The sequence below is a fragment of the Mus caroli genome, chromosome 4 (assembly GCF_900094665.2).
Source record: "Mus caroli chromosome 4, CAROLI_EIJ_v1.1, whole genome shotgun sequence".
Lineage (NCBI taxonomy): Eukaryota > Metazoa > Chordata > Mammalia > Rodentia > Muridae > Mus > Mus caroli.
The window spans coordinates 129,325,818-129,339,854 of NC_034573.1; the positions used below are offsets into that span (position 1 = coordinate 129,325,818).

Genomic DNA, 14,037 nt, shown 5'->3' on the forward strand with positions numbered 1-14,037 from the left:
CTGGCCCTTTCCTCAGCTTCCTTTTGGTTGCTGTGATAAAACACTGACCGAAAGCAGTGATTTTTTTTTTAATAAAAATTTATTTAACTTTATTTATGAATACACTGTCACTGTCTTCAGACACACCAGAAGAGGGCATCGGATCCCGTTACGGAGGGTTGTGAGCCACCATGTGGTTGCTAGGAATTGAACTCAGGACCTCTGGAAGAGCAGTCACTGAGCCATCCCTCCTGCCCCAAGAGCGATGATTCTTTGCAGCTTGTAGGTTATGGTGCATCTTGGAGAGGAGTTAGGGCAGCTGCCCAAGGGCAGCACCTCCTAAAGTGAGCCAAGCCCTCTCAAACCAATCAAGAAAAATGCCCTAGAGATCTCCCCATAGGCCAGTGTGATGGAGGCAATCCCACAGCTGAGGCCCCTCTTTCCAGATGACTAGGTCAAGTTGACAGAAACTAACCAGCACCCTGTATAGCCAAGGCTCCACCTCCTGAGTGCTGGGACGCCAACTCTGCATCACCATATCCAACCAGTCTTGAGATGTCTTAACATCTGGTGAGGCAGGGGTAGAGACGGAGCTTGTGGGGAACCAGAACAGACCTCTCCAATACTCTGCCCAGTGTCTGCACAACGGTAGGCTTGCTTACAGGCTCTGCCATGAGGGAGTCCACCCCTCTGCATCTTAAGGCAGCTCAGAGCCCAGTGTGTGCAGGAGGAGGGGAGGAGACCAGACTGAAGACATACAAGAGGGTATAGGGGTCACAAGGGCACATCGAGGAAGATGGTTGGGAAAGGAGCTTGGGATACCCCAGTCTCCTCTACCCATTGGGTGGGTGGGGGCAGCTCTGGGCTGCATACCAGGTGTATGCCAAGGGAGACACCAAATGAATGGATGAGGCTGGGCTCACTGTGACCATGGCTGTCTCCTCTGCCTGCCTTTGTGTGACCACCATGGCTGACTGCCACCTTCACAGCCAATGGCCACACAGGTATGAGCTCAGGCAGAAGGCTGGGTGCAGCCACGTTGTAAAAATTCCGTGTTCTCCCAAGCCATGGAGGCCCCACTGGGCCCCACAAATATATCCTGCTCCAGTCTCTGTTCCTTGCCTGGAGCCCTTAAGGATGTCCGCTCATCCCCGGGCAGGATCGTCACTATGTAAATGTCTGTGCAAATGCTTCAGTGTGGGGTGACCGGCTCCACAATGAGGCCGGGCATCGTCTAAGGCTGTTACTTGGCTGGCATGGGACCCCAGGCGAGGACACTCCATTTGCTGTTTCTCCTGCTGCATGCTCTGCCTAAGCCAGTCATGCTGGTTGGGAACTCCGACTTCCACCTGGCTGGGGACTACCTCCTGGGTGGCCTCTTTACCCTCCATGCCAACGTGAAGAGCGTCTCCCATCTCAGCTACCTGCAGGTGCCCAAGTGCAATGAGTGAGTTTGCAGTCAAGTTGCAAGTGGTGGTGGAGGGGTGGGGTGGAGGAGAGTCAGGACCCTGGAAAGTGCCCAGAATGCATCTCTTCGGTCATTGCTAAACCTCCAGTTCTAGATCCAGCCTGCTAGCCCTCAGTGCCCCTCCCCTTGCACAATCTGTTGAAATTTTAAGTGGTTGTTTGCAACCCAGAGACCTGGTTTGTCCCTAAGTTACATCCCTGGAAAGACAGGATGTTTAAACTTACAGAGTCACCATCAAAGCCATCCTCAGCCACTCGGGCAAATGGGGGAGCCCCACTCCCAATAAGACCATGTCAAAGCCTTGTCTAGACATCAGGCTCTGCCTTGCCAGGCAGAAGGTGGTATTTGGGTAGCAAGCTCTGACACTGGACACTGGAGGGCAGCTTTGCAGGTCCCAAGGATGTGGCTGGGGAGACAGGGAGTGCTTCCGGGCTTGGGGAGTCCTCCTTTCCCTTCTGTGTGCCATTTGGGGTGACAGCTCCACTTAGAGACTGAGTCACCCTGGTCTTGCTCGGGAGGAGGGACATTCTGGGTGATAGGGAAGAGGGAGAAGGAGGGAAGGAGGGAGGGAGAGAGAGAGAGACAGACAGACAGAGACAGAGACACAGAGACAGACAGAAACAGAGACAGAGAGGGCTAAGGGTTGACTGGGAATTCACCACTTATACAATGAGGAGGATGCTGTGGAGACCTGAGGCTGGGGAGGCTGGTGCTAAGTGCTCTGACGCCTGTGATGATGATGATGATGATGATGATGATGATGATGATGTCTGTCATGATGTCACTAGCAAGGCTGACTGCAGCGGTAACGGTGGTAGTTAACATGGGTGTAGGCATGATGCTGATGGTGGTAGTGGTGGTAGCGGTTACTGTGATGGTGGTGATGAGGATGGTTGGGAGTGATGGTGGTAGTCGTGGTGATGGTTATGGCGTTAGTTGTGCTAATGATTTTAACGATGGTGGTGTTGATGTTGATGGCGGTGTTGATGGTGACCGTGTTAATAGTTATAATGGTGGTGTTTTGGTGGTGGTGGTAGTGGTAGCTGCATAGATGGTATAGTAGTTTGTTGGTGATGGTATTAGTGATGATAGCAGTCTGGGCAGTAATGGTGGTGTTGATGTTGGTGATAATATGGTGGTGGTGGTGGTGATGGTGGTGGTGATGGCACTGGGATAGTGGGAGATGACGGTGACAGTGGGGATGGCAGTGATGGAGGAGGTCACTGTGGACAATGGTAGGGGTCATGGGGATCACAGTGCGGTCGTAGGGACGGAGGTGACCAGAATGCAGTAAGTGCCAGAACCTTCTAGGGTGTTCCTTGTCAGATTTTCTCATGTGGAGAACAGAGCAGCGGTCCGTCCTATGCTCCGCCCTCGCCCCGCCCTCACCCCGCCCCTGTGGACACGCCCCTCGCCGTGTGTGTCCCTGCAGGTACAACATGAAGGTGTTGGGCTACAACCTCATGCAGGCCATGCGCTTCGCCGTGGAGGAAATCAACAACTGTAGCTCTCTGCTGCCCGGCGTGCTGCTCGGCTACGAAATGGTGGATGTCTGCTACCTCTCAAACAATATCCAGCCCGGGCTCTACTTCCTGTCACAGATAGATGACTTCCTGCCCATCCTCAAAGACTACAGCCAGTACAGGCCCCAAGTGGTGGCCGTCATTGGCCCAGACAACTCTGAGTCCGCCATCACCGTGTCCAACATTCTCTCCTACTTCCTCGTGCCACAGGTGATGCCTGGGAGATGCAACCGGGGAGGGTCAGAGGGGCAGCTGTCCCGAGGGCGGGAAGCTCTTCTTCCCTGCCAGGCATGGCAAGGAACATGAGCTGGGGCAAACAACAGTTCAGGCTTAGGGCTGGCCGACTTACTGGGAAGCCTGTGACAACTCTCTTCACCCTTCTGAGCCTCTGTTTCCCCATCTGTAAAGTGGGCTGATGAAACTCCATCCCAGGACTGACTGTGGGTTGAAGTAGTCAACCCGAAAAGAGTTTTCAGCACACAGTAGGTGGTCTGCAATGCCGTCATTACTACAAAATGCATCTTTCTCCAGAATGAGGACTAAGGAGCAGGCAGTATCAGCTTGCTCAGTTGCCCAGCACAGGGCCTGACTCATAGTAGGCCTTCAAGGAGTGAGGCCTCACTAGGGCCTGGGGAAATGACTCAGATGGTAAAGTGTACAGGCCTGAGTTTGGATCTCCAGCACCCACATAAAACACCTGGACCAGCAGTGGGGGAGGGGGTGTGGAGACAGGGGGATTCTCTGAGCTAGTCAGAGAAGTCTTGCCAAACTGGTCAGCTAGTCTTGCCAAACGGGTGACTTCCAGGTTCAGTGAGAGAACTTATCTCCAGAAATATGGTAGAGAGTGACTGAAGATGATGCCTAATGGTGACTTCTGCCCTCCATGTGTATACAGACATGTGAATCTATACACACATGTTCACAACATACACACATGTGTGCATACACACACACATATACACATATCCCAACAGTGCTGCTTGTCTGCTATTATCTTTTCATTTTGGGGGGCAGGGGAATGGGGCAAGAGACAGGGTTTCTCTATGTAGCCCTGGCTGTCCTGGAACTCACTCTGCAGACCAGGCTGACATTTTGAACTCACAGAGATCCTTCTGCCTCCATCTCCCAAGTGCTGGGAATAAAGGCGAGCGCTACTACTGCCCTGCTCACCTTTAACATTTTTTTTTTTTATTACATTTCCACTTATTGGGGGAGAGGACAAGCATGTGACATGGCACATGTATGGGGGTCAGAGAATGGTCTGTGGGAGTCGGTCCTCTCCTTCCACCAAGGGGATCTTGAAAGATTAAACCCACCCTCAGGCTTGGCCTCAAGTGCCTGTCCCTCCTCAGCCATCCCGTGAGGCTCTGGCAGCCATCAACCTGTCACCAGCCACGTGGGTGAAGTGCCCAGTCCAGCACAGGTGTAGAATATTAACTATAAATCAGATTGCCACACAGTAGGCCAGCACAGGTGTAGAATATTAACTATAAATCAGATTGCCACACAGTAGGCCAGCACAACTCTTAGAATTGCTGCTGCAGCGTTTACCTCGTGAAGTACCCAGAGTGGGGGCCAGACACTTAGTAGTGCTAACATTTTGATGTGCAATGTCTGGTCCAGGATTGAGTGCATCCATTTATCTATGTAACAGATATTTCCTGAATACCTACTGTGTGCCAGGGATGGCTGTAGGTGCTAGGGAAATAGCTGGGAACCAAGCACAAATCCTTGCCTGCATGCAGCCTGTCTTATATGAGAAAACATGGACAATACATATGGATGAACGAGTGACCCAGAATTTAGAAATGTAGGTAAAGTTGCCAGGGGAGGCCAGGCGTGGTAACACATGCTTTCAATCCCAGTACTCCAGAGGCAGAGGTGGGTGGAATTCTGTGAGTTCAAGGCCAGCCTGGTCTATAGAGCGAGTTTCAAGACAGCCAAGGCTACACAGAGAAACCTTGTCTCCAAAAACAAAACAATAATAAAAATAGCCATAGGTGGGTGGAGACTGAGGCAGGGTTAAGAGATTGGATGTTTTAGTGTGGTGATCAGATGGGTGTGCGGACCACAGGGGCGGTGTGTGGGCGAGCATCCGAGAGGAGAGCATTCCAGGAAGAAGAGTCAGCAGAGACTCCTGACAGTGAGCAGAGCCAGGGTCTGGAGAGTGGTGGCTAGGATGGAGTGTGGAGGTCGCTGATGGGTCTGGATGGGTACCCTCAAGGTCATCTGAAAGAAGGATGGGTGTGTGGTGTGTGAGACAAGGTCAGGGATGCCACCATCATTTGGGGCCTGAAAACGGGAAGGGATGGACTCCCGCCATGAGGGGGACCCTGTAGGCAGTGATCCTCGAAGAGTGAGAATGGAAGCTTTGTGCGGATTGACTTAGTCAGCCTGCATCAGACTTAGGGAGTCTAGCACCAGGTGGTTCATCATCAGTGTATTTAAAGCATGGTGCCATTTGGGAAAGTTTCCAGGCAATGGTCAGTCCCATTCCAGGTCCACAATAAAGCTTAAGGTGTGACTTTATAGAAATTCCTTTACAGAGTACCTATGAGGGTGAGGGTGGGTTCTATAGCTAAGGGGCCTAGAATCTGGTTTGGTCTCTGACTGGGCTAGCATAGAGGTCAGCACTACATGTGACATCTCCCCACTCTAGGGACAGTATCTTAGGATTTCTATTGCTGTGAACCACAGCAACTCTTACAAAGGGAAACATTTAATTGGGGCTGGCTTACAGTTTCAGAGGTTTAGTTCCTTACCATTATCATGGCCGGGAAGCATGGCAGCATCCAGGCAGACCTGGTGCTGGTGAAGGAGCTGAGAGCTCTACATCTTGATCTGCAGGCGGCAGCAGGAGACTGTGTGCCACACTGGGCATAGCTTAAGCATAAGAGACTTCAAAGCCCGCCCCCACAGTGACACACTTCCTCCTAATAGTGCTATTGCCTATGGGCCAAGCATTCTAATACACGAGTCTATGAGGGCCATACCTATTCAAACCAGCACAGAAGGGTTCTGTGAATCGGAAGTTAGGAAGGGAGAGTTTGGGATAAACATTCTGGGGGGATTTGGGTAAAGTCTGCCTCTGTAGCAAAAGGTGGGTGAGGTTTGTCCCTACAGATACCAAAAAGATTACCGGGTCATTAACAATATTCACTCTTAGCTTTCTGGAAGGAAGGCAGGTATTTTATCTCCCCCCATTGAGGAGAGACCCTGGCATGATTAATATTCCTGGTTTCCCTATTGATCTTTGGTCAGAAGGACCTTTATGCCTTCAACACCTATCAGGTGGGAGCTGGTGAGTGGACTTAGAGAAGAACCGGAGACTAGGGTTGGAAAAGTCACGTTTGAGATGGGAGGTGGACATTCCCGAATCCAAGCCTGAGAGGTTCAGGAGGGAGGGTAGACCTAGGGTTGGGCACTGGGATTTTGGGCCAAGACATGATGTTTGTGTAAGAGGCTGCATGAGACTTGTAAGGAAGATGGTGTGGTGTGAGGGAATCGAGGCTGGGAGCCTCATTTTGGGGTACACTGAGGCTATGAGGTCACAGCTGGGAGCCACGACCAAAGATGGAACTACCAATGACCCCACACAAACCTAGGGTGGGGTCAAGGAGGACCTGTGGCTGACGATGAGGCTGGGAGGCTGGAGGGATGGTGAGAGCCATGCTCAGGATGTGCAGGAGGAGCTCAGTCAGGGTTCCTAAGCAACGGGAAGAGACAGGGTTGCTAAGCAACACGAAGAGACAGATGTTACCACCTAGCCAGGGTGTAACTTGTAACAGGTGTAGGGGCACTAGGTGAATAAGGGACTGGTGTGGGTCACCCAGCCAGGGTGTGGCACATAGTAGGGCCTCACATGTACTAGGGTGGCCATGATGATGATGGTGTATAGTCACAGCCCTGGGTGTGAAGGTGTCCCAGGGTAATGATGTCAGACGGAATCCCTCTCCTAACACCCCTCCTTCCCCCTGGGCAGATCACATATAGCGCCATCACCGACAAGCTGCGGGACAAGCGGCGCTTCCCTGCCATGCTGCGCACTGTGCCCAGCGCCACCCACCACATCGAAGCCATGGTGCAACTGATGGTTCACTTCCAGTGGAACTGGATCGTGGTGCTGGTGAGCGATGACGATTACGGCCGGGAGAAGAGCCACCTGCTGAGCCAGCGTCTGACCAACACTGGCGACATCTGCATTGCCTTCCAGGAGGTTCTGCCCGTACCAGAACCCAACCAGGCCGTGAGGCCTGAGGAGCAGGACCAACTGGACAACATCCTGGACAAGCTGCGGCGGACCTCGGCTCGCGTGGTGGTGATATTCTCGCCGGAACTGAGCCTGCACAACTTCTTCCGTGAGGTGCTGCGCTGGAACTTCACGGGCTTTGTGTGGATGGCCTCTGAGTCCTGGGCCATCGACCCGGTTCTACACAACTTCACAGAGCTGCGCCACACGGGCACTTTCCTGGGCGTCACCATCCAGAGGGTGTCCATCCCTGGCTTCAGCCAGTTCCGAGTGCGCCATGACAAGCCAGGGTATCCCATGCCTAATGAGACCAGCCTGCGGACTACCTGTAACCAGGACTGCGACGCCTGCCTGAACATCACCGAGTCCTTCAACAACCTTCTCATGCTTTCGGGGGAGCGTGTGGTCTACAGTGTGTACTCGGCCGTCTACGCGGTGGCCCACACCCTCCACAGACTCCTCCGCTGCAACCAGGTCCGCTGCACCAAGCAAATCGTCTATCCATGGCAGGTGAGGGCCTAGACTCACAGGGACTGGCTCCACCATCACCATGCTCAGGGGCTGGGCAAAGGGATACAGGAAGCCACAGGGCATCCCCTATCTCCAGATGCTCAGCAAGCACAGGGTCTGAGTTCGAATCCCCAGCAGCCATGTAAGAAGCTGGACTTGGCTGTGGGCGCTATAAACCCAGCGCTGGGGCAGGTAGAGATGGGAGGTTTGTTGGCATTGATGACCACCAATGGAGCTCCAGGCTCAGTGAGAGACTCTGTCTTCGGGGGATAAGATGGGAAGTGAGAGAAGGACACTTGATGTCCTCCTCTGGGCTCTGTGCGGGTGCTCAGGCATGCATACTCCCCCCCCCTGCCTGCCCCCCACCCCCATACATATGCTACACACACACACAGAGCAGCCCAACTCTGTTCTATTTCGGTCACGTATCACCACCCTAGTCCCTCGTTCTAAGTACCTACGTTCTGAAAGGTGCAGTTCTTTGAAAGGCCTTTGGCTGCCTGCTGTGCGCCAGCTCCTGAGTGCTAAGAAGTCAGGAGCAGCCTGTGTCATTCCTCAGGGCTGTGCTCTGGCGCTATCCACATGCTCACGAGGATGCGTCCTCACGGTTGATCTTGCACACTTAGGGAGGCTGACACACAGGGAGCACAAAGTCACAAAGCCAACTAAGGACTGAGCTAGGACTGCGGTTCAGCCACAGGCTGCTCTGTTAGGAGCTTGTTCTAACTGGCACCGGTGTCGGGAGCTTCCCTAAACCTATCTGTGGTTTAGGGGAGCAGGAATGATGGGTGGGGGGCAGTGCCAGCTGCTGTTTACAGTTGAGAGAGCTCCTGAGGGATGCCCCAGATGACTTCTAGGAGAAAGGAGAAGAAAGCATTATTTTCAGCTACTGTTCTAAGTTTTTTCCCTCTTTTTTCTTAATGTTTTATTTATATGAGTTTTTGCCCGTGTGTTATCTCTGTGCATCACATGCGGGCAGTGCCCGTGGAGGTCTGAAGAGGGCATTGGATCCCCTGGAACTGGTGGTTGTGAGGTGCTGTGTGGGTGCTGGGAATTGAACCTAAGTCCTTGGAAGAGCAGCCAGCGCTCTTAACCGCTGAGCCGTCTCTCTGGCTCCCGTTCTAAGTGTGTAGTGTGGCTCCAGAGCCTAGAAGAATCCTATTGCTTCCATTTTGCAGAAGAGAAACTGGAAGTTTCTTCTGTCAAGAAACTAGAAGTCCAGAGAGGCTGAGCAACAGGGCTAAAGCCACACAGGGCTAAAGTGGCAGGGCTGAGTCCCCAACAGTTCCATGTCCCCAGTGTTCCCACTAGACAGGTGTTGAGGCTGGTTTTGGGGGTGGGGAGTGGGGTAGACTCTCAAATGTCTGGTCCCGTCGGATACCAGCTCTGCTATCCTTCTTTCTGACCCCCTGCAGCTACTCAGGGAGATCTGGAATGTCAACTTCACACTCCTGGGCAACCAGCTCTTCTTCGACGAACAAGGGGACATGCCGATGCTCCTGGACATCATCCAGTGGCAGTGGGGCCTGAGCCAGAATCCCTTCCAAAGCATCGCCTCCTACTCCCCCACCGAGATGAGGCTGACCTACATTAACAATGTGTCCTGGTACACCCCCAACAACACGGTCAGCTTGGAGGGTAGCGCCTCGGGGCTTGTCAGGAAGGGGCTCCGGGGATGCATCAGCAGTGGCCGGCAGGGTCTCCGTTTGGGGTGTAGGGTCTAGCTAGGGTCATGTCCTTCTTTGTCAACTGAGAGCTGTGGATTTGAAGGTTCTCCAGCTCCAGGAGACTGGGAATCTGGGGCTTTGGCTCACAGCCCTGCGCTCAAGTGCATGTGGCTCCCACATCAGCCTGGCGTGATGGGTTAGGCTTGATTTCAACACCAGACAACTGATAAGAAGCGCTTAATGGGTGCAGGGTGTATTTCCGCTCAGGGTTTGAAGATGCAGTCTGTCTTGTTGGGAGGGTACGGTCATAGGAGCCTAAGGTGGCGGACCCCATCGCATCCACAGACAGGAAACATAGAGAGATGGGTGCTGGTGCTCACTGTCCCATTTTATTCAGGCCAGAACCACAGCCCATGGGATGAGGCCACCCACATCCGAGGTGGATCTTTCCTCTGCTAAAATTTTCCAGAGACATCCTCTCAGACATACCCAGAGATGCATCTTCACAGATCCTAAATCTCACCAAGTTGATAGGATTACCCATCACAGGGACCAAGGCCACTGCTCTCCCCATTGTATAGGCTAGAACACTGAGGGCACAGAGAGGTTGTGTAATCTCCTTAACGCCGCACAGCTTGTCTATGGTAGAGGCTTTCTCTACACAACCTTCCAGCCAATCACCATTGTTGAGTCTGTGGAGTGAATCAGGTTGACGTCTTTCTGTTTCCTGGAGCTCGAATCGCAGACGTTCTTTGTCCCAGCTGCTGTAGGCAGAAGCCGAGGGAGAGGTGAGGCTGGTCCCTGCAGAGGCCAGGGATCTGCTTGGCTTCTCTCCTGCTGTATGGCACCCCCTGGCTCTCCTTGGCTTGTGGAAGCTCTACTCTGATCTTTGCCTCTGTCACCTGATATCTCTCTGTGGTCTTGTCAGTATCCATGCGTCCCCTCTGTGTAAGAACACAAGTTCTCTCGGATGAGGGACCCTTCTTTTCTTTAAATATATATGTATATATTTAAGAATATATATATATATATATATATATATATATATATATATACACACAATGGAGTCAGGTTGCATACTTAGGACATAGGCATTAAGACCTACAAGGTCTTACTCAGTCTACGTTCCCATTGAAATGCACAGCCTGAGGCAAGGGTCACGTGGGATAGATTATTACAGACATGCCTTTAAGTACCAAGACTGGGAGCTGGGAAAGCTTGCAGTAGGAGAGCAGAAAAGCCAGTACAAGGGAATGTCCTCAAGTCAGACACTGCTGCGACCCACAGTTGCACCACCTTCGTGTTACCTTCCAAGGATCTGCTACAGAGCTGTGTTCCAGGGGAGAGAAACAGGCAGTGTGGGTTGTCCGGATCCCATCCCCCAGTGGCCACAGGTGGCTCTGGAGTGCTAAGCCCTTGGGTTTCCAGGTTCCGTGTGACTGGGTGTCTCAAAGCTCCTGGCTGACATCTTACACCACAGCCCCATGGCAGAGTGTAAGGCGCGGCCTGCTAGTTGAGGCGAGGCCAGTCAGTGATGGCTGCATGAGAGAGATTGTCCTGCATGAGTCTGGAGGGCCACAGAGCCTTTAGGATATTAGGCAGCCCTGTCTGTGCCAAGGGGGCATTTGGTGGGCAGTGACAGGCAGTGACCACCACTCTGGAGTCACCCTCCTTTGCTAACATGTATGTGGCTGCTCTGGGTGACCCCCCTGGAATGATTGTAACCTCCATCCTAAGGTCCCCAGCCCCAGCTGTCTGATGGTAAATGTCCCCAAGACAGAGGCGTAGTAGGGCTGCTCTGAGGTGCCCAGCAGTCTACCCTGCATGCCCCATCCAGGTTCTTGTGAGACCCGAAGCCCCTTACTGTGACCCTTGCATTCACGGGTAGGAAAACCTCAGCGGAACCAGCTGGTTTGCCGTGGATATGTCTCCCCAGTGGGGACCAGAATCCCACCACTATGACCCTAAGATCTCCATCCTTACAGTCTAGTGAACACCAGTGACTTTAGGTTCTTCATTATTTCTTTGCTTGTGTGCTCTATGGTGATGGGAATCAAGCCCAGGGTCTTATACATGCTAAACAAGCTCTCCACCAGCTGGCTGAATTCTTCTCTTCCCCCTTCTTTACCTCTCCCCTCCTTCCTTCTTCATTTCCTCTCCCTCCTTCCCTTCCTCTTTGCCTTCCCTCCTTCCTTCTCGCTTCCTGTTGAGAGTCTCTAACGCAAGCTGGTCTCAAATACACTATGTAACTGAGCATACATCTGAATATCTGATCCTCCTGCCTCCACTTCCTAAGCCCTTGGGTTATGGAGTGATGGGCTCAACCCCAGGGCTTCTTGCGTGCTAGGCCAACTGAGTTACATCTCCATTCTCTTCTTCGGGTTTCTTATGTAGCCCAGGATGGACCTTCTGCAAGAGCAGCCAGGGCTCTTAACCCTTGAGCAGTCTTTCCAGCCACTTCTTCTGTTATTTACCTAAGTTGGTTTTTCTGTGTTGGGAGAACATGACCACCATGCTTTTGATCCTTTTAATTTGGTCAAAGCTTGCATCACAGCCTAGTGCGGATCTGTCCCGTGGATGCTCATCTGTACTTGGTCAGTAAGATGCTGTGCTCTGCTGCTACAGATCAGAGCATCCTGTTAGAGTGTCCCGTTAGAGCATGTTGTTTTATGGTATTGGTCAAGTTTTCCACTTCTCTGTGGGTCCTCTGTTTATTTCTATGTAGTCATTGAAAACATGGTGTTGACATTTCCAACCATTATTATTGAATACTACACATTCTCTGTTTTCCGTCCATTCTTTCTTGCTTTATGTATTTTAGGTCTCTTTTGTTAGGGGTGTATGTGTTTATGCAGGTACTTTTATACTGGAATGTTCTATGTATGCATATGCACCCGACTGCAGCTTTGGGGGCTGTGCTGAGCCCCACGGCCCAGTTCTCTAAGACAGTTTGCTCTTCTGTCTTCTCACTGTGGGGACTCCAGGCTCTCCCTGGCCAAGCTGAAAGCCAGCCATCCCCAGTGAAGCTCCCCTCTGTAGCACTACCATCCTTCACGGTGTTTATAGCTGTCTATCACATTCACAAAGATACTGATTTCACTCCGGCAGGGCTCTGCATTGCTGACTTCGCTGCCATACCCCAGCATCTGGCATCTGTTTGTGCTCCAAGTTTCTCTGTGTGTGCAGGTGTGCTTACGGGTGTGCAGGTGAATGTGTGTGTATGTACATGTGGAGGCCAGCGATTAACCTCTGCAGCTGCCTGGCTGTTTTTTTTTAAGACAAAGTCTTGGACTGGGACCTAGGATTTGCCAAATAAGTGAGGCTGACTGGGCAGCAGGCCTCATGAATCCTCTGGTCTCCAGCAACCCAGCACCGGCATTGACACGCGTGACCAACCACACCTGACTCTTGACCTGGGTTCTGGAGATGGAATTTGGGGCCTCAAGCTTTTGTGGGAAGCACACTACCAATGGAGCTATCTCTCCAGAGCCACCATCCATGTATGAGCAAATGAAAGCCACTAGGAGGTCTCAGAGGTGCAAGGCAGGCCTGATCTGCTACTCAGGAGCTGGTAAGAGGTCTTGAGTTCAGAGGTGGAAGAGACCTGGCAATGTGTGGTGGGCCATGGACAGATCTGTGTCTATGCTGAGGGCCGTGCACCTCTACAGTGCATGCTCATATTCTTGGCAGAGAAGTCTCCGTAAGGCACAGGAAGCCCAGGAGTGGATTAGATGTTTAATTCCTTTAAATTGATGATGATGATGATGTGTGTGCACGAGCCCACACATGTGTGAGCATGCATGCCGAGGGGCACGCATGGAGGTTAAAGAACAACTTTGTGTACTTCTTGCCACCTTTACTCCGGGGATTGAACTCAGGCTATCAGGCTTGGCTGCAGACACCTTTACGAGCTGAGGTATCTTAGCCCATGGATGCTTACTTGTGACTGGTGTGAGTCACTCAAACTTCTCCATGGAGTGCTAGGGAGGTGACAAGTTATCTAGATATGTCATCTGATGGCCAGATACAAGGAAGCCCTGTGTGAGTGTGTGTGTGTATGTGTGTGTGTGTGTGTAGAGGAAAACAAGAAAGCAGAGACCTCAGACTTGAGAGAGGCAAAAAGAGATGGGCTCTGGTGTTGAGGGATCCTTTTGTGACTCCCAGGTCTGAACCTTAGGCCCTCCTTGTGTGTGCCTATAAGAGGTCATTCTCCTTGGTCATAGAAATGATGTCCATAGGTTCTAGTGGCTGCTCACCCACACCTGTGACTGTCTACGGCCTTCCCTGTCTCCTGCCTCTACCATAGTCTTACCCACACTTGACTCCCTCACCGGGCTCAGACACTGCACCCTCCTGATGCTCAGTCCCAATGTCTCCTCTGTGTATCACACCTCCTTTCATCCCACGCTTGGCAACCTTTGTGTGCTGGGCTCCCCTGCAGTAGAGACAGTGGCGCAGGCACTTCCCTTGGGTTCAGGCTCACCTGAGACCCCTGGTCTTCAGAAGGACGTGCCAACCGGGAGTCTTGGCTGTAGTGACAGGGAAACATGGTGTCTTAGTCAGGGTTTCTATTCCTGCACAAACATCATGACCAAGAAGCAAGTTGGGGAGGAAAGGGTTTATTCGGCTTACACTTCCATA

General features: G+C 52.2%; 1 protein-coding gene across 2 annotated transcripts in view; it reads left to right on the plus strand.

Annotated features, from left to right (window-relative positions):
• The first annotated feature begins 1,204 nt into the window (after positions 1-1,204).
• Tas1r2 (taste 1 receptor member 2) overlaps positions 1,205-14,037 on the plus strand; it is a 17,829-nt gene continuing 4,996 nt past the window's right edge. The window contains exons 1-5 of one of the 2 annotated variants that reach the window (XM_021161367.1): positions 1,222-1,426; positions 2,880-3,180; positions 6,953-7,096; positions 7,184-7,729; positions 9,145-9,354. In XM_021161367.1, coding sequence (XP_021017026.1) covers positions 1,236-1,426; positions 2,880-3,180; positions 6,953-7,096; positions 7,184-7,729; positions 9,145-9,354 — 1,392 coding nt within the window. In that variant the 5' untranslated portion in view covers positions 1,222-1,235. Of the gene's footprint in view, positions 1,427-2,879; positions 3,181-6,952; positions 7,730-9,144; positions 9,355-14,037 lie in introns of both variants that reach the window. The other variant, XM_021161366.1, reaches the window with a different exon arrangement.